At 38.0% G+C, this 27,975-nt stretch overlaps 1 protein-coding gene across 5 annotated transcripts in view; it reads right to left on the bottom strand.

Moving 5' to 3' along the window:
- Nucleotides 1-27,975, bottom strand: part of USP45 (ubiquitin specific peptidase 45) — a 51,909-nt gene that overhangs the window by 6,205 nt on the left and 17,729 nt on the right. The window contains exons 8-16 of one of the 5 annotated variants that reach the window (XM_032681383.1): nucleotides 25,346-25,491; nucleotides 24,015-24,110; nucleotides 21,991-22,121; nucleotides 21,797-21,901; nucleotides 9,877-9,964; nucleotides 5,587-5,668; nucleotides 4,532-4,623; nucleotides 2,499-2,555; nucleotides 1,040-1,183 (exon numbers count right to left, since the gene is read on the bottom strand). In XM_032681383.1, coding sequence (XP_032537274.1) covers nucleotides 1,040-1,183; nucleotides 2,499-2,555; nucleotides 4,532-4,623; nucleotides 5,587-5,668; nucleotides 9,877-9,964; nucleotides 21,797-21,901; nucleotides 21,991-22,121; nucleotides 24,015-24,110; nucleotides 25,346-25,491 — 941 coding nt within the window. Of the gene's footprint in view, nucleotides 1-1,039; nucleotides 1,184-2,498; nucleotides 2,556-4,531; nucleotides 4,624-5,586; nucleotides 5,669-9,876; nucleotides 9,965-16,688; nucleotides 16,806-19,706; nucleotides 20,108-21,796; nucleotides 21,902-21,990; nucleotides 22,122-24,014; nucleotides 24,111-25,345; nucleotides 25,492-27,975 lie in introns of those variants that run through there. The other 4 variants (XM_032681384.1, XM_032681385.1, XM_032681387.1 and 1 more) reach the window with 4 other exon arrangements.

The following is a 27,975-nucleotide window of genomic DNA, read 5'->3' as shown; positions in this document are numbered from 1 at the left end:
CTTTTTAAACTGATTTAGGATTAGAAAGCTACACCCCAGTCAGCTAAGAGCATTATACTTACTGTGAGATCAATACTTCCCACAACTAATAACTTTCACTTTGTGACAGCTGTGGATGGCACATTTGAAGTGGTAGTCACTTGATCTAACTTAAAAAAGGGTCTCAGGTTTAAACTAGTCCCCTGGCCTCCCATCAGAGGCCTTAGTCGATGAGAGGTTCCAGAAGAAAATTCAACTCACCTTGTAGGCACTTGTCGCAGAATTAACTAAAGCATCCCTTGTAGGATGTTTGCTAATTTGTACATTACCTGAAGTTGATTTTTTTTAAATCAAGATTGCAAGAAGAAAGAAAAGGGTTGCTGCCACAGAAAACTACTCCTTTATATAAAAAGTGATTTAGATAAAAAGCGTTCATGATTCTTTTTTTCCCTTCTTTTGCTTGGCTACTTTCCAACAGAAATTAGCAACTTTCCTTCCCCTTTGTTTTTTCCTTTATTTCAATTGGATCAAAATTCCAGTGGTGCTAGTGGGAATCCTTCCCTTCACCTCAGTAGTTTGAGCTGTAGGCCTTTTCTCCTACAACAATCAGTTTCTGCACTACTTCTTACCACCCTGTCCTTTGTTTGTACCACATGTCCTTTTTCTACTTCTGTCTCATTCTCTTCTCTTATAATGCTTTTATATAGTCATTTCTTCACGTGTATTTAATGTGTTAGGACCTGATTCAGAAGAGTTTTTATGGTTCCCAACTGGGCACGGACCCTTGCAATAGTCCCAAAATCAACATGAATTGAAACTAGTTTGCAGATTTTCTTTTCCTGACAAAGGAAACCCTGTAACTGAAAACTTAATGGTTACCAATGATTTTATTTCTCACACTTCTAATAATGACCTAAATATTTTAAAACAAGTTGATGTCAGCAACACATGTACAAAAAAACCCCCATTAATAGGTATCAAAATTCCCTAGAAATTCCCAGTTGCCCTAGAAACTTCAGAATAAGCTCAAGATGACTGGTTAGTATATTTAAGTTCTTACCTTATCTTTTGTTAAAGTGTGTTTCTTGACAATTTTGGGTTGATTATTCAGTGTACTGATAGAAGAACAGTTATACTGACCAAGATCTGCCTCCTGTACACTTTTACCTTTACCTGTTCTTCCCAAAGGCATGGGTTTTGCAACCTAAGAAATTAAACATGAAATTAGGAAAGGCACTATCTCAATTTTGTATTCCTTTGCAACCCACAGAAAGATGAATGTAGGTGGGGGTTTTTTTCCTTTACTTTAGAAAACAGTGACCTACATAAAACCAATTAACTAGCCTTCTAAATTTTTTTACCATAAACTCACTGTCAAAGCCTTTGAAGGATCAACTGAAAGGCGGAAGGAATAGGAATGATACACAATTCCTGTACGTAATACAATACAAAATAATCTATTACTTTATAAGGACATGCACAGCTGTATGAGATGTGACGTAATGAAAGGTGACACAGCTCCCGTAAGTCAGTCTCTGGTGTAGCCAACCACCTTATGCCATGGTGAAGGAGCTGCCACACGCCCCCCATCACATTACTGGCAGCAGTGTGTCTGAACTGTTGAGGAAAGCAAAACCCATAAAGTAATGCCCATCCTCAAGTAAGTGCAGCAACTGCCCAACGCCCACAAAAACGGCTCCCAAAGAAAGCCCACAGAGTTCCCGTGTCACACATGGGAACCAGGAAGCACAAGAGCCCAGATACACGAAACGTTCTTAAAGCTTTAACTCCCACAGGCATCTGCACTCAATGCACCAACAAAGGTGGCGAATTTGTTACAAGTAAAACTGGTGTTTGGAGAAGAATACATTTTATACAGGAATAAATGCTACGTTAAATACTCTCCCTTAAATATAGATGAATACATGCAGGATGGCGGAAGAACCACTCCCAACCCACCCCCACTTTCTCAAATGAAAACCCCAAGTCCTGCAAAACCAGAGTATATGCCTTCAAAGGAACACAGTTCTTCCACAGCTAATGGAAGTATTCTGTGAAATGCTGAAAATACCAGAATAAATATATTCCAATATCCATTTTTACAGTGTCTCATCCTGTAGGTAAACTCCAACCCAAGAGACTCCAGTTCTCTATGTGCAAACCAACAGATGAGAATCTAACCTGCTGAACCTCCAAAAAAATGTTTATAATCATTCTATTCATAGAATTATATTCTACTAAATTAAGCTAATCTAGACCTATATATTCTATAAATTACTAAGATCATTTGGTCCAAGTTTGGACTAATTTAAAAATATATGCACTTAAGACATTTTATGTCTATTCATACAAAGAAAATCCTATAATGAACAGATGTATGACAGTACACATATTTATGGACAAGGTTACATTTTTAGGCTTGAAATCAAAACTCTGTAAATACATAAATATCTTCATAAAGGTATGTAGAAACAATCCACTAGGAGCAATAGTTACTTATTACATATTCTGTTTCTTACCCTCTCCTCTATTATAGGAAGTGAAAGATCAATGAAAGGTTCTTTTACTGTTGAAATCTTGAAGAAAAAGAGAAAATGCATTTAAACACAAAGAACATTGTACAGGCTTAGTACACAGCTCCCTTTATTTAAACAATTTATTATCAGAAACTATACAAGAAGTTAATTAGTTACAAGATATATCGAACTACAATGAAGAACTTCCCACTTTTTAAAAAATTTTTTACATTAACTTTAATTTTCTTTCTAACACTGCACAAAATTTCAGCATACAGTCAAAAAGGGCAAGGCCATTCACTTGGGCATGAACTGGACATAGACTCAGTTTGGTGCTCAGTTTCTCTGAGCTTCAGACAGATTTTCAAGTCATGTGGGCCTTTGTGGTATAATTTTGCAGAAAGCTACCTTTTAGAGTTTCCTGATTCTGGACTCGTCTGCACAGGCGTTTGACCTCGTACACTGTTACACAGCAGGGCCTGGTTAATGACAGTCAGGTGACAGGTTCTAACCTCATGTCTCAGCTAAGATTAAGTCAGTATTACTGGTTACAGCTAAAAGCTTTGTTAGGTTTTGTTAAAATAGATCCAATTACTGGGGAAAAGGGAATTAAAAAAAAAATCAGCCCTCTTTTTTGTACTGTGGTTTTATTTTGCCATCTATAAGCTGGAAATATCTTTCAAAGCATACCTAAAGACAGTCTCTTCAAGCACTTTCCATCTGCCTTTATCACTAAGTTCCTTAAGCTCTCTCCCTTGCTGTCCTCAATCCTTCCAAAACTGACTTATCTTACCTCTGGAAAGACTGTGAAAAACAAAACCTTAAAAATAAAACAGTAAAAATCACGTTGTACATTTAAGTCATTGAATACAGTCATGCCCTCAATTACTGTCACTGTGTCCCTTCTCTTGTATTTGCGACCCAGTCTTCCACCTGTGACATTTGATATGGACTGCAGGCTTATTTTTACCTGTTGTGTGAGGGAATCAGGATGGTTTAGGTTCCAGTAAAGCAATTAATGAGATCAAAAGCATTGCAACTATGGAGGCTGACTGCCTGAGGGGCGACGTTCAAACAGGGGTTCCTCTAAAGTGTCAGTTTGCATGAACAAACATGAATCAAAAATATCTTGCCAGTGCAGGCAAAGGAAAACAAATGCTAAACTCTTCCTCAAAGAGCTACAGCTAGCAAATTCCCAAGTCCTGTGCAGGCAGAATATAAGAATCCAGCAAAAATAAATGAGACATGCAAAATACATACAACCTCTATTTTTTATATAGTCAAAGTTCTTCATTGATACTAGTAGCACATTGAAGTGTAATCTGCACATCACAGTTTACCTGGCACTGCAAGACTGTGCTTAATTTTTTAGATTGATTAATTTACTTAATCTCTATAATATGAAATAGAACGTTTTAAACCAAACACAAATATAACATTCAATTAGAAAAGTCATGCAAATAAGATTTTTCTCTTTCAAACTTGAAGAAAATTATAAGGATCATGGAAAGCATTTATGATGAAATGTCAGTAATATTAATTATGAAAGGAATATGCTGTTCATTGGGGTTATTATGTTAATTATAAAACATACTTCAAGGAAAAAGAAATAATTTTAGCATTTCCCCACTCATAATAATTCAAATTAAGTAATTCCCAATTTTCAGGTATATCCCAGAAGAGCAGGCAGGAGGATTTATGTGTTAAGACAAGCAGGTGTTTTAAAAATATCAATTAACATTGGGGTATAACACATATGATTATGGAATTTGGAACCTCCAGCCTTAAGTCAAATGTAAAATCAAGCCGAGGACTTGAATCCTTTTTCAATTCAAAGGACCCCTCTTCTTAGGTTTGGGAGGATAATGCTTTTAAGAAGGAATAAATCATTTCAAACTAAAAACTTTCAATAAAATCTTGTTTTTACAAACAAACAAAAAGTATAAAATTGGCAACACAATTTTATACTTCCAAGACAACATAATCAAACCAGTATGTGATCTATTCCACATCAAACCAAATTCCAGAATACCTACATTTTCACATTCCTCACACATGACAGTGCTAGTCAATTCACCAACAAAGATCCTATCTATGAAGTTCATCTTCACACCCTCTCTTCCATATGCTGAAAAAACATTGCCTTTTTTAAATGTGAAAAATAACAGATCCAATGCCACACTATAAGCACAAAAAAAATTCTTTCCAAGATATATTATGAAAGCACAATTTTTAAACATATTTAAAATGTTTAGAACACAATACAATAACTAGTTCATACTGTTATCTCAACATTTAAAAATATTGTAGTGAGAAGGTTCCCTTTTATCCTTCCCTTCCCAACCTAATGTAACAGAATAATAAAACTGTATCTCTCAAGAAGAAGCCTTTTAAATAAAATCTGTTTCCCTTTGCATACATACAATTGTATTGCCTTGATATAGAGACTGGGGTAGCAGACAGGTTGTCACCCTTTCTAAATGTTTTTTTCAACTATAAAACTCTAAAAAATTAAACAAAAGCCTGTTCTAATACATCGCTATGCCTTATCTTTTGGAGATTTGGGAAGGGTGACTTTCAAAACATCTTAATCACTGACACTTTAATTAAAAGAAAGTCCCCCAAATTAGAACTATTGAATAAGCAAACGCACACACACAAAAAGATTAAAAACTCGTTTTGAACAAAAACATGCCTTTTCTTTGTAGTTGTATTTAGAGTGCTCAAAGTAACAGTCAAGTGACAGAAATCAGTTTGTTTATGGGAAGTGGCCTCTCTGAGTGACACAGTAATTATGACTGTATAACAAATATGAAGCAGGCTATTTTAGAAAAGAAAATTAAATTCTATCTATCATTAAAAGATGCATTATTAATACCATGGAAGCCTTTATCCTGGATACAAAGATGCAAGTCAGCACATACTAAGCTGTCTCTACTTTAGGTACACACTAGGCGGCACTAAAGTAACACAGAATAAAAGTCTGGTAACTACAGCACTTCGGGACTGCTCTTTGCAATAAGCAGTTCTGAAGAAAATGGTATTTAAAGACTTGTGCGTTTTTAAAAGTTTTCAATAAAGAGTTGCATACCTTTGACTTTTCTTCTAGTTTCTTCATCTGCCGTCTTAGTAGTTGGGTTATTAAATGCTTTTAAGATACCAGTTTGTATACGCTGTAAGTAAAAAAAAGAATTAAGTATTCTAAGTGTAAGCATTCTAAAAACTAGTCAGATATTATTAGATATATCTTATATTATTTGCATAAAATAAGCATAATTTAGTGTTGTAAAATTACTGTTGTTATTCATTAACAATGTCAAAATGACATGAGCTTAACCTTAGTAGGTAACCATTCAAAAAACTTCCTTCCCTTAAAAAGGGAACCGTTGTAGGGCCCTTGATAGGTTATCAAGAAACTATGGAATTTTCAGTATACAAATACTGTCCATTTCTTCCACCACTAAAGAGAAAAAAATATATGGAAGACTGGACTATTACTGATGACTAGGGCACAAAACACTTGAAGGCAGCTAAAGATCTTTTAACAGTCAGACTTCAATGACTGTGTTTGGGCAGTATTTTCATTACTTCTCTTTATTTTCTAACAGTGCACATTCCAGAGTTATGTTAGAAAACCTTACAAGAGACAGAAAACTTCCAATGAATCCATATAAATGTTATCAATATTTGCTCCAAAAAAATCCTAAAAACTACATTTTTGAAAGAAGGATCAGAAAGAAGCAACTTCAAAAATGATGGGCTGTAGCTGCCCCTCCAGACAGGCAGTACTTGCCCCTGCTCTTTCTCAGCTGCCCTGGGGTGAGGAGATGCTGTACTCCTGTGAGGTGTACCCTCGCAGCAGAACAGCACGTGCTGGTAAAAAAATCCAATCTGACATGCTGCAGAGAGGAAAGCAGAAGGATGAATCAGGTCCTCTGACGGGGAAACATTGTAGCATGCATGACCCGTGCTTCCCCTTTTTCTGGCAAATGTACTGGCTATCTGATCCACAAACTCTAGGAACACGTACGAGTCTCCCGCATTGGTGTGCAAATGACATTTATAATTGAACGTGTCACTGAAGTCACACTTAGAGCAAAGTACCATTCTAAGAGACAAATGGTGATACCAAACTGTCTGCAAGCAACTCAAACCCTGCGTCCTAACAGGAAAGGATTAATAAATGGCTCTTGTTTCCAGGCAGCAAAGTACACTTTCAGGCCACAATGTTACAAAAGTGTGAGGATGACAGACAGCGTTGGAGGTTTGGTTTGCAGTTCAGGCACCCATCAGACCAGTCATACTCCGACCTTATGAGTATGTGACCTGGCTTGTGAATTAACTCCCGCTGCCCCAAGCTCAGCTTTGTTCATCTTAAAGCCAACAATATACTAAAAGGATTAATCAATAGGTAATTCATGAAGTTGAGCACCATAAATGGGTTTAGGGCCATAAGCAACCCTTTTGTTGGGATTAGCTCGTTGAACCATTTATTTAGGTCAAAGAAAGACATAGTCTTTGAATGGGCAGGGTGCTGTGGACAATGGCAGCAGACATTAATCAATTAGCAGCAGGGTTCAGCCACTTCAGGCCCCGGTGTGAAACCATCTCCAGCCCACATTGCTGGAAACAGCAGACGCTATGTCATCTTTATTGTCGCATTGCCAAGCTTTTAGCTTAAAAATCCACTCGTCTACATACACACTTTCTAACTAAACTTTCTAACTAAAAGTTCAGCACTGGTATCAGATACAAGACACAAAACCACAGAGAAGAGGCAAAAGTATAATGTCATTTTTGTTCAGGTCCCATGTTATGTATCACATGTATTTCTCATAAAAACGCTTAGGGTTTAAAACCAATCCTGGCAGGTGTAGGGAAGCAAGGATGGCCACGTTCAGCTCTCACAGGTGGATGGCAAAGCAGTCAGTCACCTTTCAACAGCGTTGTTCCCTCTTCCAAGAATGAGGTTTAAAAGCGGCTTGTAAGAGGAAGGTCAGTGTCTGTAAGCTGTTGCTGCAGCCAGAGCCCACGTGGTGGGCAGGCCATAGGGGCAGCTGCCAGGCTCCTGCCTGTGTCTGGCCAGCACAGTGGCCAGTGCTCACCATGGGCCTTGTATTTGCTGGTTTTGTGCCATCTACAGACCTGAAACACGGGATACTTTAAAGAAAAAGAGAGAGAGAAAGGGGGAGAGAGCTTTTCCTACTACTGTCTGTGGCAGAGCACCCCGAGTGTTTGCAGTAATGCATCATTAGGGCAGCTGTGGGGTTTAATTGCAGGGCAGGGTGGGACCCACCTCTCCTTGCCTGGTAATGGGGCAGCAGAAATACTGCCCAGAAGGTCACCATGAATTCTCACCATCTTCCATCACTCTTTTGAGGTAGCTACTGTAGCTGTCACTGCTCTCTAATAATAAATGGCAAAATTCAAAAGGCAAATATGACTGCAGGTTATCATAATGATGGCATGTCCACTGGTGAAGCAGGAGACTGACTTGAGGGGAAACACAAGCACCTATTGGAGAAGAAGCTTGGTTGTTCTAATAATCCTACTTTCTGTGAATCCTCTTTTGTCAAGTCAGTACAGTTTCCACCTTTTTTTTATAAGAAAATCAAAAAATAAAACAATAAAGTTTCCTTCTGCTGTAAAAACGTGACAAGTGTTTTTTAACTGAAATTACCTGCTTCTTGTGTGCCCTGTTCAAGACATAATTTTCTAAAAATTTTCAGTGTCAAGGTTTAATTGTTTCTCCTTGCAGTTCAGTTCTGTTTATGATCAAGTATGCTCCTCACGAGACTACAGAATCACAAAATCACAGAATATGCTGAGTTGGAAGGAACACACGAGGATCATCAAGTCCAACCCTTAGCCTTGCAGGATCACCCCCAAGAGTCACACTATGTGCCCAAGGGTATTGTCCAAACACTTCTTGAACTCTGTCAGGCTTTGTGCTGTGACCACTTCCCTGGGAAGCCTGTTCCAGCACCCAATCACCCTCTGGGTGAAGAACCTTCTTTTCTAATATCCAACCGAAACCTCCCCTGACACAACCTCAGGCCATTCCCTTGGGTCCTGTCACTGGTCACCACAGAGAAAAGATCAGTGCCTGCCCCTCCTCTTCGCCTCACGAGGAAGTTGTAGACTGCAATGAGGTCTCCCCTCAGTCTCGTCTTCTCCAGTGACCTCAGCCACTCATCACACGGCTTCCCCTCAAGGCCCTTCACCATCTTCATTGCCCTCCTTTGAAGACTCTAATTAAGCTTAATATCTTTCTTATATTGTGGTACCCAAAACTGCACACAATATTCAAGGTGAGGCCTCACCAGTGCAGAGCACAGCAGGACAATCCCCTCCCTCGACCAGCTGGTGATGCTTTGCCTGATGCCCCCCAGGACGTGGTTGGCCCATATATATTAGTATTCTGGTTGGACAGGGATTTGTTCAGTTCTACTCTAGTGCCCAAAATTGGGCTCAGACACAACTTTACATCTTATCTGTGAGATAATTCAACTCAGGATCATGACATTCATCAGGTTACTAATGAGAAGGAAGAGGAAGTATGCTGGTCAGTATGAGATTTAAGGCCTTCCCTCAGAGGAGGCTTAGAAAAGCCTATTTACCAAAATATCATCTGAAAAGAAGGGTCCAAGACTAAGTCAGGCAGATTAAATCTGTTATGGTCCAAGACAGTTCAAACAAGCAAACACACACTTTCTTTCAACAATACAGGAGGCACAAGTAATGAAGAAAAAGAAACAACAAAACTCACACAAGGACATTTTCAATACAACAAACTGCTTCTATACTTACCATACTTAGATGTAGATTTTAAGCAATGAAAAGCAGCGCCTTATTTATAAAGCAAGGAGCTCTTCACACTTCCAAGAGATACAAGAAACTGTGCAAGATTTTTCTTTTCTTCTTTTCACAATTTGCAGTTAAAATTGTGGGCAGGCCCACAGCTAGGAGCTGCTAATTTTTGTTTCAAAGCTATAAAATTCTGTCAGCTAAATCAGAGGTCCTATATATTTACTTTCTTGACTCCTCAGATGTCCTTTTTTTCATACTTTTTTTAAATAAAGGCAAACAACTCAGATTCCTAAAAACTCAGATGCCTAAAGTTATCATGTTCTACTTACCACACCCTTTCTACTGCTAACTGAAACTTCCATTCCAATCAACAATTTTAATAAATCACCATGAACATAATTAAATCATCCTTCAAAAAAAGTAATCATTTTTCTCAAGATAACAGAAATAGCCACTCTTACTTCATTAACTACATCTTTAAAACATTGGGAACATGAAAAACATTGAAGCAATGACTAGTAGTTCACCATAAAGTCAATTAAGTTCTTTAAAAGACACACAAAGACACTACCTTTGTCTCCTCAATCCTGATTGCATCCAACAGATAGTGCAGAAGTTCCTGGCTGTCCTGCTGCTGGAACCCCTTAAATCGAGGAGCTCTATGAAAGAAAGAGTAAAGAATTTAAAGTGGTCTTAAGGAGGCACAGAATCTCAGAACATGCTGACTTGGAAGGGACCCACAAGGATCATCAAAGTCCAACTCCTGGCCTGGCACAGGACACCCCAAAAATCACACCATGTGCTTGAGAGCATTATCCAAAATGCTTCTTGAACTCTATCAAGCTTGGCGCTGTGACCACTTCCCTAGGGAGCCAGTTCCAGTGCCAAGACAATGTCTACATCAGAGTCTTGTTGGATGCCAGGGGCACAAATAGGTGCAATCCCTGCTAGACCTCATGAGACTTTAGGAAGCTCCTGGTGTGGCAGGCAGCAATTACACCAACAAGGCTGCACTGTAACCTGGGTCACATTTTGATCCTATTGAGTATGGCTTGACTAAAATACAGCTTTGTCAGTAGAGCCTCATCCATGCTAGCAGTCAGTCCTGACTGACTCTACACCAGTACTTCTGTACCACTAAACATTCCCAATGTCATAAAAGAGATAAAAAGACGACTGTCAAAGTGCTTAGCCTCTCTTGCTATCTCACCCTTTTCTCAACTGAGCAGAAATTTCAAATGTGCATAAAACAGTCCATGTACAGTAAACCATAAACAGCACAATAATCTCAACTGGAAAAAAGATGATCTTGAAATGGAAGGGAAGTCACAAGGCTATACATCAAACAAACAAACAAAAACTGTGTGTCAGAATCCAAACGAGAATTTCTCAACTTAAACAAATATACAACCATCTCTTCTAAATGGTTCCACAGGCCATTAATGCAGTGAGCTGCAGGTTAGCAAACTGAGTGAACGGTCAGTGAGTTAAGATGGTAAATATCATCACACTGTATATGGATTTCAAATACTATTAAGGAAACTTAAGAGAAAATTATAATAGTATGATATCCTGATATACGTATCCTGATACATGTAATTTACTCTGTATTCAATTACTCATTTATACTAAATTTCTTCAACTAATATTATATATATTAGCGATAAATGCTCTAAACCAAGGATCTCCATTTTAAGAGCATTTCTAATTAGAAAAAACAGGGTTTGGTGTTGGGTTTTTTTAGGGTAGGAAGAGTTAAGCACTACTATGCTATCAGGTAAGAGTTACTCTTACAGTTCTCTCACAGAACTTTTATAAGGACCTTTTAGCATCATAAGTTATCAATTCACACAATGTCTGCATCCAAACTCCTGTCCTAACAAACTGCAGTACTTCACACATCTGAAATTCATATTAAAACATGCAATATTACCAGAAGCAAACAAAACAGTTTCATGCCTAAAATGAAAAAAGCCCCAAAATAATGAGTTGTTTTGATTGAGACAATAAATTTGAATCCAGATTCCAAAACTATCAGGTTTGTGAAGACAGGTAATAAATTGGCTACACATTGTCTGAACTCTACTCAAAGCTGCTTTTGGGAATTGTATACCCATCTGGTTTTAACAGCAAAAAACCCTGAGATGACAGATGTTCAAATTTCATAAATATTCAGCACTAATTTAAAGGAACCTTCTTTACTGATCCATCAAAACAATCAAGTATATCAAGTATTTTGCTCCCACTGTACATTGAATATAAAAACATTACAAATTTTAGCTTCTTTGCAATGCCTGAGTGCACCAAAACCAAGTTATCTGGACAACTCATGCAATCGTAGACTCAGAGAATGGTTTGGGTTGAAAGGGACCATGAAAGATCATGAACAATCCATGCTGTTACTGTGATGTAATATCACTACATTCACTTAATGGCTACTCATGTCAAACAGAAATCCGAATCTGGAAGATATTGAGGATTCCACAGCTGCAACAGCTTCTTTCAGAAAAAAAATAGTGTACTTCCTAACTTTTCATCTCTAGAAATCAAAAGTCTCAAAGAAAAGGGTCTACACGCCTTAGAAAATACATATCTGGTGTCACCCTTGTCCTCTCTGACTACACTGTCCTCCAAGCTGCCATCCTCTGTGGGGTCTGGCACCAGCAGAGACGAGCCAACTTAGGAGTCAGCCCAAGGACACAGAAGGGACACTGGCACCAGCCGAGTTTGTACCATTGCACTTTACTATCCAGAATAAACAAAAACTGAAGGCTCCATAGGAAAGGAGAGTCTTTTCTAGCCTTTTGATCACCAGCAGCATCCACACAATCCTCATAAGCCAAAAAAGGAAAAACATCTGTTTCAGACTACACTCCCATTTACACTGGTGACCTTTTAGCCAACTGCACAGGGTAACGTTGCATCTGTTCATGAGACAGCCATTCAGTAGTATCAATCACTGCTATTCAAAAACTGTTGATTCCTTTTTTTACTACTCATAGCATCTAAATATACTCTAAATATAATATTTTCCAGGCATAGACTACACAGAAATTACAAAAAATAGACTTATGAGTACATGGATAGATCCTTAAGGCGTTGTCCTTACTAAGAGAAGCACCGCTAGAAGGCTCCTGATAAACAATTTTGATCTCCAGCTTCTTGCAACCCGAAATGAAACTGTATAAATATCCACTATTAACATATCTCTATTCACATTAACTACAGCATGTTACTCAGGATTGTAATGGGTGGGTTTGTGCATTTCTAGTAAGGCCATCAAATGGCAGCTGTGACTTGTTGCAGACTGAGAGGAGCACAAGCAGGCATAACCACATGCACCCCTTACAAAACTTAGCACAGGGGACAACTGGCTTAGTAGAGCTCAAACAGCAATTTTATCAAACTGGCAGAGCAGCCAGAAAAAACAACCACTTACTTCAATTTTATTAAACAAACATTGAGCCAGTTTTCATTTTCATTGTGTGCTCCAACTAACCAGTACATCAAGCTGCAAACATGTATCTGCATTTTCCCCTGGCACAATGGTCTCACTTGCCCAGCCATGCTCTTCAACTCTTCTCGGGTTCTTGAAGATGAGGCTTCTGTCTCACTCATACCTAAAACTCCTTGGCTTTGCCTTGGAAGTTTGTGCTCATGGACAGGAGAAATTAAAGGAGATCAGAGAACGCATCAGATGTGCAATGTGCCTACAACAGTAAAACGTGAAGATGTGCAAGATGTCAAGATACCAACTTAGGACACAGCAGACTTGGGCTACAGGCAGGATAGTGATACAGTGCTCTCAGTTTTTAACTGCTCGCTGGAGGCCCTTTGGAGTGTAACTGGAGAAGGACTCAAGGTGACAAAGCAGATCTCTAAGGTCAGTGCCTAAAATTAAATGGAATAAATCTGGACCTCCATATGCAAAACAGTATCTTCACATTTACAAATAGGATACTTTCACATTTGTACTTCCTGTCTACTTTTTGACACGAGGTTGACAATACCCCTAGTTAAAAATTATTTAATGATGCTACTGTACTGTGAGGCTTACTATAAAATCTGGAATCAGCAGAGTGGGTGATTTTTTTAAGCATTCTTTTCAAAGTGAATTTTTTTCCATAAGCAGTTCAACCTAAAAAATAATTTCAAATTTTAAAAATTTCAACACTCTTCTTAAAAATATTTTGTTTAATATAATTAAAATGCAATATCTTCTTCTATTAAAATCAAATATTTCCAATCAATTTGATTAGAAATCCCAAATACTTTCTGAAAAGAACTGAACCTTTATTTTGGCTCCAATAAAACATTCAATATACGTTAAAAAAAATTACATACGTAGCTGCATGCATGTTTCCATGTATGCACAGTTTCACTTTTCAATTTGCTAAAACAGTTTTCTCTCACTGAATGTACCGAAACCTGAAAGAAGCTTATTTTTTTAACCTAGATGCCAAAATCAGTTCAATTCTGAGAAGTCTAGTTAGTTAGCCTTTTGGGTAAGGTGGTGCAGGTCAGTGTAAAATTTATCTTTTTCGGCAGGGTCAGCTTGGAGAGTTGGGGCACATATACTAAAGATGACAACGTGTTGCCTGTTGTGTAGTGGAAGGCGTAGGGAGATAATGCAGTCAGAATGGCCTGTCGGCATATTTTTGAGTTTAGGAACAATAGAGTTTTTGATCATGAAGCCAACTCCTGAGAGATGTTTTTTGTTTCTGGGCTTACCTGATCAAAAGAGTCTGTAACCAGCACTATGTTCTCTAAGGCTGCCTCCCTCGTGAAGTCACAAGTGTAGAGGCCATGGTGCTGAGAACACAGCTGCACTGGGCAGGGCACGTCTCCAGGATGAAGGACCACCGCCTCCCTAAGATCTTGCTCTATGGTGAACTTGCCACCGGCTGCCGCAAGAGAGGAGCCCCAAAGAGAAGATACAAGGACTCCCTGAAACAACATCTCAGCCTTGGCCATATTGATCAACATAACTGGTCTACTCTGGCCTCCATCTGGGAGGTCTGGAGACACAGCATCTGTAACGCTGATGATGCTTTTGAGAACGCACGCAGGATCACTCTTGAGGAGAAAAGACAACACAGAAAGAATCGTGCCTTGCAGAATATACCACCTAAGGAGTCTTTCTGCTGTGCCTTTTGCAACCGGACATGTCTATCTCGTATTGGCCTTATTAGCCACCAACGCACTTGCAACAAACGTGGGTAGAGCCCTTCCCAAATCTTCATTCGCGAAGCCCAGCCATGATGATGAGTTAGTTAGCCAAAGTATTATCATTAATTTATCAGAAATGTCTTGTTTTCTTGAGGCAGTGAGAATCAATGAGTATATTCAGCCTATCTCCTCCAGTATAGATAAATTAATAGCTTCAGTATATAGCAAGAAAACCTTGCATATACACATCCTGGATCCTGGTACGAATAGGGTTTTTTATTATTTTTTGGCCACAAAAGCAGGACCTCTGCAAGAGGCACTATAGCAAAAAGGAACAAAAATTAATAATTACTTGACAAAGAAGCAAACAAAAACTCCATCACTGTTACAGGAGGTTTCTTTTCACTGTAAACACACCTCAAAGCTAAATCTTCAATGCAAATCAGGAGGAAGTGCCACAGATACTTTTTGTTACTGCTTACAGTTTGCAGTGTAGCCTCCCACTGATGAGCATACAACAATCACTTCAGATGAAAATTAATTTACTAATTTATATTTCAAAGTAAAATAGTTTACCTGCATGTTCCATACAGTTTTAATAGCTTAAACTAAGAGGGGAGGAAATTAACTCAGCATCGATGAGTACAAGATTATTTAGGCTTCTCTGTGCCTGTACTAAATCTACGTGCTTAAATTTTAATGGAAACAAAGATGATGGCAATGTAACAGCTACAGTGCAGTGGTAAGGAAAGTGACTTGTAAAGACTCTACCTAAGGTTTGAGTCATTTACTTGAACTGACAAACGATGTTATTGTTAACACTGCTTAACATATAGTGAATCTGTCATTCATGTACATAGCGTGCCATGTAATGTTGCATATAATTCCATTTCATGTTCTGTGGAAAAACATTTGAAATTAGTGCATTTGTTTTGGGGGGGGGGGAAGCCACAAAAGGAAACCAAAAAACAATAGAAAAGAGGGAATTTCACAGCTCACAATGCATTTACTGGAAGCTTCCTACATTTATAGACTGGTATTAGAGAAAAAAAAAAGGAATTAATCCATGCTGATACACAGAAATCTGACAACTAAAAGATGCGTGCTCTCGTCTCCTTGAAAATATGCTTCAAGCAAGATCCTTGGCAAAAGTGGGGGACTTGGAGATGGTTGGTTGAGTTGACCGCTCACAGATGTGCTGACATATGGAAGCCAGTGCCAGTGCGATACAACCTGTTGTACAGTGTCAGCAGGATAATGACAGAACAGGTTGAACTCCTGCTAATGGCCATAAGTGGTGAAGGACAACTGTGACATCTACATGCATACTACTTATCTAGCCTCTCGTTGCTAATCTGGAGACCAGTTGTAATTGCTTGACTGTCAGTTAAAGAAATACTTTTCCTGATAATTCCTAGAATGCTGTAATAACAAAAACTACATAATAACATAATTTTTCAAAGAAAAAAACCCAATAGTTTTAATTTGTACATTATATTAATTTGAGGGAAATTAAGCTGTGCTTCAAAAGCAGAACCAGGATACAATTACAGTCATTCAGTCATACTGCACAGAGCTGACACACTTTCACTGTCTCTAATAAAAATCTCATCCAAAATCATCCTTTCAAGAATTACTATCTCTGTGTAGAAGATAGCCTAATACCTTGGAAAATTTTAGAAAAAATAGTAAGTGCTTGGACTCAGAAACAGAGCATACTGTTTGATTTTTTTCCAGTAGTGCAACATACAGAGGAACCCTTTAATAATGCAGTACATACACTACAGAGTTCTGCTTGGTAGGAGGTGCTTAGCAGGAAAAACCCCAAGCAAACATGGGCTTGTCCCCACATGTAAGTAACAGATAACACCAGGCACAACTGTACCATCTGGAGGGCATGGATAGACAGCTCTTCGCTCTCCTTTGGACATGCTGGCCAATTTATTTAATCTTTTTTGTCTCACCTTCCCCCAAAGCAGAAAATGAGGCACCATCACTTCCTTGCAATGCACCAGATCTCTGGTACCAGAGCAAAAAGCACTTGTTAGAAGGAGCTCTGAATGGACATAGTAGCTCACATGTTACCATGAGCTATTTCCAACTTAACCATCAGAGGGAAAACACATCTCTTTTTAGGAAATAATGGAAATACCTCTCTGGGGAAACTTCTTCCTACCAGCTGGTAGGCAAGTGAAGGACTTTATGCACAAGATCATCCCTATTAAAAAAAAAGTTTTCTCTTTATATGGATGTCTTAATTCTTCTTTCTTCCTTTAAGCCCTGCTAAGATTTTCAACAACATTCTATGACAGCAAGTTCCACAGATTAGCCCTATGAAACGTCAAAAAAACCCCCTTTTTTAATCTCAGGCTCTAAGTCTGTTGCCTTTCAGTTTCACAGACAGCTACTTGAACTCTAATGAGGTCAGTTAAAGAAGCACAGCTAATTTATTTTCTATCATTTACTGTCTTCTCTTGCTGTCATGCCTTGTTTTCATGTTCACTCCTCCCAGTATTCAAGTCCCTAGTGACATCAAGGCTTCCTATTTTTCTTACCTCTCCCTAAATTCTAGTTAATATGAACATTGCACTGAGAACACACCTCCAATGTACCTAATGAAATCATTGGTTTTCTCCTTCATTTGATCTACAAGCTTTGCTTACATAGCTCACCAACACCACGCACATTGCAAATACTTGTGTTCTCCACAATGCTGCACAGGTCTTCCCCCTGAGTAGAGGAAGTGAACACAAAACTCAGGAACATGTGCAGATGATTTCTGCCAATGCACACTCTTACATGCAATTCGTCTACTTTGCACTCAAAAACTTCATCCACCCAGCTTTGTTAACTTGTTCCTAATATCATGAAAACTCTGATGAAGTTTTCTGAAAAAAAAGACACGCAATCTCTCAACTGCTGCTGCACAGAGAAGATGTAATCTCCTCTGTCAGAGCTCCTGAACATGCCGCAGCACTGTCAGCAAGGGACACGGAGGGCTTGACAGGGACACAAAATAATTCTTAACAATTGGTCAAGGAAACATCAACTGTGTGTTCTGCTGTTATTATTTTTCAATGGTAAAAGTCAAATGGGAAAAATAAGCAAGCTGAAAATCTTTTCTAAAAAGATATTTTCCCTACAGCAATATTATTTTAAAAGAAAAGGCTCAAAGACTTGTAATTAATGAGAAAAATCCTGCTTCCTTCATCTCTTATACCTTGTACAACATTACCTTAGTTTTCCTTAGCATTTCCTCTCAGAAGTGATATATGTGGAATACTCCAAGCATTGTTTCGGTTTCCTTCGAAAACTATAGTTCTATTAATATCAACACTCCTCACTGTGCACAACCTCCATTCTGTCAGTCTCACCTCTGGCTTGAGTTCTACTTTCTGCACCTGAGAAGGAAGGATGAATACTCCTTGGGGAAGTAAGACCTATGTAGATTCTGTGACCACCAATATGCTCTTTGTCAGGGAAGTATTTTTTCCTTCATGGTAATGTAGCAGTATAATACCTATATAGACAATTATTTGGTGGAGGTTTGAAGCAGCTAAATTCTGTAACTTTTCTGGACTCCTCGCCTATATGCTGCAACATTTATTTGATCCACAAAACTAAGCTTTCTTCCACCAATAAAATTATTCAGTCATAACAAATAAAGGAAATAAAATTTATATCCTCTTAATATATCAGTGTTGCATTAGTTACTAAGTCTCCAGATAAGTCAGAAGTCTGCAGTCCTGATATTCAGCATAGTGGAAAACCAACAGAAGGGCCCCGTAGCTATGCTCACAATCTGTCCTCACAAAACATCTGACAGCTGCAACACTAACAAAATTAACAGTGGATGAATTAGTACCAGACGCTAAACAGTTGCTATAGAAAGACTCATCCATTTCTTTTCTTCTTCTCCCCTTCTTCAACCTGGCTACCCCACCACTTGATAAAATTAACACTCGGGATAATTTTTTTCTTTTGCTATTAAATAAAAAAAGCACCACAGATCCCCTTTCATACACAAGACTATGAACTTCATGCCATGACCTCCTCAGACTCTTAAAGAAGCAGTCTGCAGTTGAAAAGGACTGTGTTCCAGTTCCCTTACTGCTTTTGAGCAGTGAACATGTATCCACTTGGGATTTGGGATCCCACAAAATGACATGCCAGAGCTGCAGCTGAACAAGACCTTTCTTTACAGGCTCTCTGCCCACACCTAACCTCACTCCTATGTGCCTTTGCCTGCTCCTTTTAAGCCCTCCCTTCCTTCCTGCTTTCCTTCCTGCCTGCCTTCTTAGGTCTTCTTTCACTGAGCACTTTTCAATTTTTGAGTAAGGATGCCCAGTTCAAATGTTAGCATTCAAACTCTTGCACACTGCAACATCTGAAGCAGGTTGAGTCCTGACATCTTACAGTGACATCTAAAAAAAGCAACTCCAGACATTAAATTCAGAAGTATTATTCCAGCATTGAACTGGAAATGAGGGCAAGTGTCAGGCGTTAAATTATACAGTTACCTTTACTGTATCTTGAATCAACTGATCCAACATGAAAATATGTCACCATCCAGCTAGGAGATTAAAAAACAAAAACCCATCACAACTCATCAATACCAATTTATCAAAATTTATATTTTTTATATATAGAATCCAATTGTGTCATTAGAGAAAAGTAAGCATTTTTACAGGATCAGCTTTCTGCTACACATGAGGAAAACGTTAATAAGAAATTGCTGTTACTTTTTTACTAGATAGCACACTGTAACAACCCTAACAAGTAGATCTAAGCATATAAAGAACAGCAGCATACCTGCTGACAGCTTCAGCATTTCAACCATTCATATCTGTAAGAAATCTAGTAGTATTTGGAAGTGACTATGCTAAGTACTAAGCAAAACATCTTATATTCTGAATGACCACTCAGTGTGTGCATCCCTGCCATGTTTTGCAAGCTATAAGCAATTACTGAAAATAATGTTATGGCAAAAGCTGGGACTGGGAAGACAATTCCTGGGTCACTGAGTCCAACTCCTGATATCACAGACGAGTTTATCCTATACTACCTGCACAATCTGCTTCATAAATTCTGTACTGAAGAAAAGTATGGTCATATACTGTAGACTTGAATCTGTGATGGGGAAAGAATAAATTAAAAAATAAAAAACCCCAAACCAAACAAAACCAACCAACCAAACAAAACCAACAAAAGACCAAAAATTGGATTGCAACCAGAATCAGCAAACTTTTATGTAAAATATATAAATGCAACCCACTGCTATTATAAGTCCTTCCCCATGCCATCCTCCCCAGTAGTTAACGGACCTGTCTTTCTCTGACATATCTCTCTGAAATACAAACATTGTTTCAGTGTAGTTCTTCCTTTTCACTCTGTCATCTCTGTAGGAAACTTGCTTGAACTTTACTTGTTGAATAGAAGGAGTTTGTGCTAATTCAATATAAAAAACACAAGTAGTGCATGCCTCTAAGATAATTTTATTAACACAACTTTCTGGCAGGATTCAAGAAGCAGTTTTTACAGAGAATGTTGCAGTACCACAGACTTCTTCCTAGCTGAGACTCTTGTAATCACTCTCTTTTCCATTTCAGCTTCGCTGAAGAGTAGAAAGCCAACTTTAAAAGATGAAAAAAGGCTTTGTAAACATGACATGACAGAACACTGCATTCTCCTTCTACCACTGCAGACTTCTGAATTTGCTTAAACTCCCCTTCTTCTTTCTTGTTTATCTCACCACCAATAAGAAAACAATAAAAAAAAACCTTCTGTCATACCTGTCCAGCCCCTTATCTGACCCTGAACACCTAACTTCCTTCTAACAGGATGCAGCTGACACTTTTGATATTGACAGCAGAGCTAGAGAAGGATTTATATCTATGTTGTGTTCTGCAAGGATAACAAAAGTAAGAAGTAGGAATGAAGGCAAGAGATGGTAGAAGTGGGCAGATACATGTCTAAACAGCACAATTCTACTGCCCACATTAAAATGTTTCAGTTTCAGCTGGTAGTTAAAGTATATGCCCATCTTAAAAACAAAAAAAACAACAATAAAAGAACAACTAGATAGCTGAGATTTAATACTGCTACACATCACTTGATGACTACACAAACAGACACAGAGCAGATACAAAATAAATACCACTTTAAAAATACAATGCCATCTGAAGTGCAGTGCATCATGATTACTTCACAATGAATTTGCTAAGGTGGGCTTCAAAACATGTTTTATATCATCTTTTCCCTTCTATCCTTAACACTTACTGGGAAAAAACTACTATTGTTATTTAATCATTTCCCTTCCATTTCTCAGCCAAATTTTATCCTTATAATCACATTTTTTTGAGACAGCCTCAAAACAGGAGGAGGAGTAGTGAGAAAACAATGCATTTTTCTTCCAGGTAGATAATGCTAAAGAGAGAACACTGCTGTTTGATTCAAAATTGCTGTAAGGTCACTTTATACACATTTTCTTTTATAGCTCAAAAGAATCAAAAGGAAGACAAATACGGTAAAAAAATATAATGTTAAGTTTCTGAAGTTGAGTTTTGAGAATAAAGAAAAGGTAATTAGTTATTTCTTTACAGAATTCAATTGTCCCTGCTCTAATCTAAAAGCTTTTGTTTCTTTATACCGTATTTTAAATCCATTGCCCAATAGGGTTGTCCTGGAAAGCCATGGTAGGAGGCTGCAACTTTCCTAATTCTCTTGCTGCAGAATGCTTACAGTTCCATAAATAATACCATGTCAAATAAATTAACACGCAATATTATTCTTTTTTAAATGTGAGATTCAGATATACCATCCTCCAGTTACTCTGATTCTACAGCTTCTTTTGCTTGTAAGTCAATATTTAAATATTTGTATCAACTTTTAAATAGGTCTTCTACAGGTGTTTTAAAAAGCAAGACTGTTTGCATCATAATTGAAAGCACCTACAAAGCACCACTGTAAACATTTTCCACACCAAGAGACAGGACTTTCTTTAGGGCTTGTAAGCTCTCCGCAATCTGGAACCATATGCCATTTCAGTACTGCTTCAAGTCCTCACTTGTTACATCCTTTTTAATTTTGAATTGACGCCAAGGTTAGACATCGTTGCAGAGGTTTCCCATTTAAAATCTTACTCTTTTTTACAAAATACTACATACACTTTGCAGTATTAGCACAGCTTTATGCTAAAATGCTAATACACAACAAAACCTGAAAGGTAATCCTATTTTCTTCAGTTTTATCATGCCCTCTTCTGCCCCCTCACACAAAGTTCAAAGCCCATTAAACATTAGTGGTTATGAACTGGACCATACATTACATGAAGGGCAGGTATAACCCTGGAGTGCAACAAGGAGTCCCACAACTTTAAAATATGAAGAAAATATTTTCTGGACTGCCCAGTAAAAATCCAATGGCACCTTAGAAAGTACAAGACATAGCACACTTAGAAACACACCAGTAAAAATTAAAATTAAATGAATAAGTAAAAGATACTGACAATACATACTTCTGACAAAGCTGGCTGAACAGCACTTTGGGAGAAAGAGGACCTTTTCCAGCCTCCCTCATACTGTGAAGGAATAAGAACATCGCTGAAGTCAAAGGTCCTGGGCTGGAAAGGTTTACCACCAAAGGATCCTTCAAAACAAAGGTAAAATGCACATCAGATTTCAAAGACTTCTTTCAAGTTACTACATTAATGATAAAGAGCAATGTAACTTTGGTCTTAAGAGTGTTCTGGGGTGGGTTTTTTTAAATGTTGATGTCACCTATATGATTGAAATTAGTGAAGAGAAAGCTTATTGTTTAAGCTGTAATAGTTGCAAAACCAAACAATTCTTGTTGAGAAAACTGGTGGTAACCAATAGTTTTGGAAACAGGTATGTCATTGAGCCAACCTGTTTCTCACAAAAACAGACTACCTTCCTGTATTACCTGCTTTACTCTTACTCCCACATGGCACTGAAACTCAGTTGGAGAGACAGCCCAAGTGACCATCTCTGTGGGCCAGTGTAAGATGGTGCTCAGTGGCTCCCTGTTACTCAACCTTAGGAACAGGGTGGCCAGCTTCTCTGACCTGTGAGCCACACACTGAGATTTCCACACATCCAACAGACACAGAAACACACCCTGTTCCTCCAAGAACCAGGTGCCGTGAAGGCACCAGCAGTGGTTCACAGCGATCACAGACCACCAGCTCTCCCTAACACGCTCCAAGGTTCATACATGACCACAGTGCTCCCTACTAGGTGGCCTGGCTCTCAGAAAAACAGATTACTACAGCCAGACAAACAATTAGAGAGAGTGCCTTGTCCAGAAAGCAGATCCACACAAAATGTAAGTGCTATGGATACACACAAATATAAAGTATTTGCTTTACATACACTATCGAAAAGTGGAAAAGTGCCCCTTACCACGCGGGAAGCTGCAGATTTCTACATTACTATTAGTTAGACTACTGCAGCCCTCTAATTTTGAGTTGACTAACAAAAACAAAGACCAGAAAACACAGTCTTTGTTCCGAAGACCTTATTTACATTGTAAGCATTGTCATTAAACAAAAAATTAATCTTTCAACCTTACGGCTGTGCAAGTTTCGCATCAAGCATAAGCCAACATCTCACTGGCTTTCTAAGCCTTTGGGCACAAACAAGCTCCAGACCTCCATTGTGGCTCAGGATAACTTAGTGAAACGTGGCTGCTGAGAACTACCACTGGAGGAAATAAAGACAGCAATGCAGTGAATTTCACACTGTTCTTGCCTATACAGGCTATGAACATCACCTACAGCAACGCCAAGAAATCTTCATCATTTCAGAGGTACCTGAAACAGAATAACACCACTCCACCCTCACTGCTACCAGAAAGCTCCCAGCAAAGAGCAGGGAAAAAAAAGGAAAAAAAAGAAACAAAAATCTTCTGTAAACTGTTTGCTTTAACCAGCTGAGGGAAAGGGGTATTATCTTTATTGCCAACAACATGAAAATCCAAGTCTGTAAGACATGACAGGAACAGCAGAATATTCTTTGGATAATAGTCACAGGAGTCTCTTTCCCATATGCCTGCAATGAGCTCGAGGACAAAAAATTTTTTCCTCAGTGAAATTTTGCCTATCTTATTTTAGTCCTCTAGCCTGTGAAGCACATAATAAATTTTACAAGCCTTATCAATGGCTGGGACAGACTGGAATAAAATATTTTATTAACACTTTCTAGAGCTGAATAGACTATTTCCTGTATCATACATTCATATTGAAGAAATTCAATGGCAAACAAAAATAAGCCAGCCTCTCTTACTTAAGATCAGCCATTATTTGATACTTCATGTGAAAGCAAGTCATTATTCCTCCTCCTCTGGGGTTGAATAATGATTTTTGTAAAAGAAATGAGTTCACAGATAACATAAAACAGTTAAACAATTAAAAGGCAAAAGAAATGGGAAAGTAAGTGTGCCTTTAACAGAGATGTGACTCCCTGTCCTCCAGCTTCTTCCCAGAGTTTCCCAGATTTGTATTTCTCAATACATACTTACCAATTGGGAGTCTGAAGCATGACAGATTTTTAACTTTGTTCCTTTCTCCTTCATCTCATATATCAGTTCATTTAGTACATGAGTCTGTGCCAAGTTCTTAAAGAAAAAAAAGAAACATGCTGATCTTTCAATTACACAGTTTTCTTTAGTTACATATTCTAGCTTCAGGCATAGACAAAACCAGATCTATTTCATAATGTAAAACTGAGGTCTAGGTCAGACCACTAGAAAAAGCACTAGAAAAATCACTGATCTGACTTGTTTCTAAAATTGTATCTATTTCTTTTTCTGTAATTTCAAAATAGTTTCCTAGTAATAACTTTGTTATTTTTGTTGAACAACAAGATTCATTAATTTATTTTTTTATGGTGAAGACATCAGTATCAGAAATCATTTTTCTCTTTTTAAACTCCGCAGTCCCTCTCATCATGCCTCATAAAGCACAAAGGCTTTGGCACACTGAAAAGCATTACCTCCCTGAATTGAGGAGAGAAACCAACTCAACATTGTTTCTTTATTTTTTTATTACCTTTGACTGCAGATCCCTCCATTCTCTATGATGCCCTGAGTATTAACAGATAACAATCTGCAGTAAATCTACTCCTTACAATTTTACTATTTGTTTACTGAATTTTGTAATCAACACTATAAACACAAGGTAAAGTGTGCCAGTGCAGAACACCTTTATAGCAGTTTTCCCTCATTTGTTCACTCCTGTCTGCAGACATACAGATGTCTCTGCTCAGCTGACAAGAAATGGGATGGTCCAACATAAAACCTGCGAAGGCTGTTTTTTTGACGATGTTGGATTAGTTGTATACTCAACATCAACAGAAGTGTATTAGTATAGCTCATTCTTCTTATTCTATTATGAAAAAATCATAATCAATAAAAGTAATTTTATAACTGCATCCATTGTAGGGGCTTAAAATCATCACAATTTAGTGTGCAGACATTTACATTACACACAAAGTACCACTACTCACACCACCAGTACAGTAAATACCTTGCATTACTAATAACTGCTAATGCTGAACTACAAATAAAACTATATGCTAGAGTACAACCCACACACATATGCAGTGTGTAAAACACTTGACCTTTTCACTTGTCTCATTACTGTACAAAATGCTACTGATCCAGGAATTCTTTTTTGCTATAACAGGAAATAATCCTGGGATAGCAAGGAGTAAAAAGAATTTGAAAAGGACCTTGAGAAAGCAGAATGAAGACTAGTAACTCTAGTAACTAGTAACCTTTTCTGAAGCCCACTGATTATACAGATTTAGTATTTTTGAAATCTGTGAAGTGGTATGATCTTTCCATCTTACCTGCATGACAGCATTAAAAAAGCAAGTATTTCCTAAGTTATTTATTCCTTTAACTGGAATTGATGCACCATTGCCAGAATTTTTTCCTTTTAGTATTTCACTTGTTTCACTGTTTTCTTCACGAAGACGTAAGATTTTTGATGAACCTATAATTAAACTATAGATTAATATGACTATGTAATTGCATAGTTTTATCAATGTAGTCCTTCCATGATTATGTTTATCAATTTTAACATATGTGGAAAGATACCTTGATGATACTGTAAGATGCTGCTTTATGCAATCTCACCAGTTAAAGCCCTGGGGGGAAAAAATCCCCAAATCCCCCCCCAACAAATACGTACATCCAATAAAACCTTCCACAATAATCATACTGTCCCATAAGGCTGTAACTTCTAAAATTATGCAAGCAATAAATAAAGTAAAATGAGCTCTGTTAGCTTGTTAACAACAGGCAGTTGAGATATACATTCATCAGACACATTAGAAACGCCACACAAAGGCTGCTTTTTGGTGCATTTGAAGAGAGGTAACCAAAAGTTACCACCTGAATGCTGCAAGTCTTTATCAATTATTGCATTCCATTCGAATTGCCTTGTCAACAGCCCAGTTAGAGTCATTATCAGTTTGCTCAAATCCTACATTTGCTCTTCAACCCACCTCCCTTTGTCACAGACTGAGGACTTGCTAGTACAGCCCACATACATACAATGCTAGTGTTTTAATTTCAAGTAACAAAAATTTTTAAAACTATGCTACCAGTATAACACCCATATAATTCCCTACTTCCCTTATTATTTAAATAGATAAGAGGCAGTAAAGTTAGACAGTCATTAACTTGTAGCCTAGAGGTAATGGAAAGACTTGAGGTAACAATATTTAGTCTTGAATTCTACTAGCAACTTTCATATTGTCATGGTTGCAGGACTAAATATGAACATTACTGACATCTGCAGTGTCTTAAATATTGATTAACAATGCATGTCAATGTAAATGAGTTATGGACTTAATAGATGCCAAGAACTGTGATGCTACAATCTCTGTCTTGACATATGAATTCATATATTTGTTCTAATGAGTTTCACATTGAAGTCTCATTAAAGTGTTCCTGAGAAATAACTAACAGACCTATTTACGTTAATGAAATTCTCATGCCAAAAGGTTCTTTTATGTACATTCCTAGGTAGCTTCTTGCTTAGAAGATGAAAAAATATAATTCTATAAAAAAGAAGTCATTAAAATAGCTGTTCTATCTGGCAACAAGCTTCTAAAGCAGTCTCCCTGCACCCTACAGTGCCATCAAGGCGTAACTATTCTTACAAATTGTATCAGAGTTTGTCAAAGCACAGTTAGAGGTGCTTTGCTGTTTAAAAACATTTTTAAATGTTCTTGTTAATACTGCTTACACAGCTTTAAATTACTCCACTCGGATGGAAAATTAAGACAGTATAAGGGCAAAGTAAAAGACTGAGTTCTTGAAAAAGGAAAGTGTTTTTTAATGCAACGATTAACAAACGAGCTGCTCGCACCCTGAAATACTCACTGTTTCATGGGCTACATGCAGCAACACCTTTTAACTGGCCTGCTTACAAGGGGCACGCTTATCCACCCACACAGAACTTCAGAACAACCATAGCGGGGGAATAGGGGCTCCAAATATCTGCAACTCAAAAGCATCGCTCACTCTCAAAAGTTTAATAACATAAGTGGAGATGTTCTCCCCTCAGAGAAGTGGGCCATGCAGAGTAGTGCTGGGGAGAAGAGATGGTTAAAAAGGAAAAAAAAAGAGGGGGGATAAAACCAAAATTGTGTAAATAATTTGTGTATTAGTATACCAGAGTTGTTGCATTTATCCATCGGCATTCAAAAACATCTGGGACAGCATCTTAAAGTAAACAATGTTCACAAGGCCATCTGGACAAAACTGCAGGCAAAAATTAAAGCATAAGCATATGGAAAAGCAGATTTTTCTCTTCCCTTTAGCAGTACAGGATGACAAATGTCAAACCTAGATCTGTCCACGCTTCACTGTGCTATGCTTTGCAGCACCACCTGGCTCTCCTTGCACAGCCACCAAATATGGACAGCACTGCCACAGCGGACCATATCTGCAGGGCAAACTCGATAAAAGCATTTCCCTTCATGGTTAAATGGCAGCTTCACACAAGTAGCAAGGTTCCATTTGCTGAACCTTACATATAAATTATTTAAGGGAGGGAAAACAGAGCCAAAGCATCCAGCTTTGTGATAAGAGCTGGATGAATACGCAATTATAAAACACAATAAATGAGAACCAGACATCCGATTACCACAAAGCTGGATAATTAGCATAGGGATAAGGAGAAGCAGCAGTAAAATGGGAAAAGGCCTGGATGTTGTTATCAAAGTCTAGGAACCTCCTTTCACTCAGAAGGTTTTAATTACTGCTTCTTCATTTTTTAATAATTTTACAAAAACAATTCACATGACATTGTACTAGGGTTTTTTCTATCTGTGAAAAAGCCTTGAAAGAAAAGTTTTGCTTTGACATTACGAACATTATCTGCTGCCTTGCTTATAAGACAGGTATTTTTAAGGACATAGACAGAGCCAGAGGAGGCACAGCAGTTTTTAATTTAGCTCTGCTCAGT

This window comes from Chiroxiphia lanceolata, chromosome 3 (genome assembly GCF_009829145.1).
Source record: "Chiroxiphia lanceolata isolate bChiLan1 chromosome 3, bChiLan1.pri, whole genome shotgun sequence".
Taxonomy (NCBI): domain Eukaryota; kingdom Metazoa; phylum Chordata; class Aves; order Passeriformes; family Pipridae; genus Chiroxiphia; species Chiroxiphia lanceolata.
This window is presented reverse-complemented; position numbering and strand designations above follow the sequence as displayed.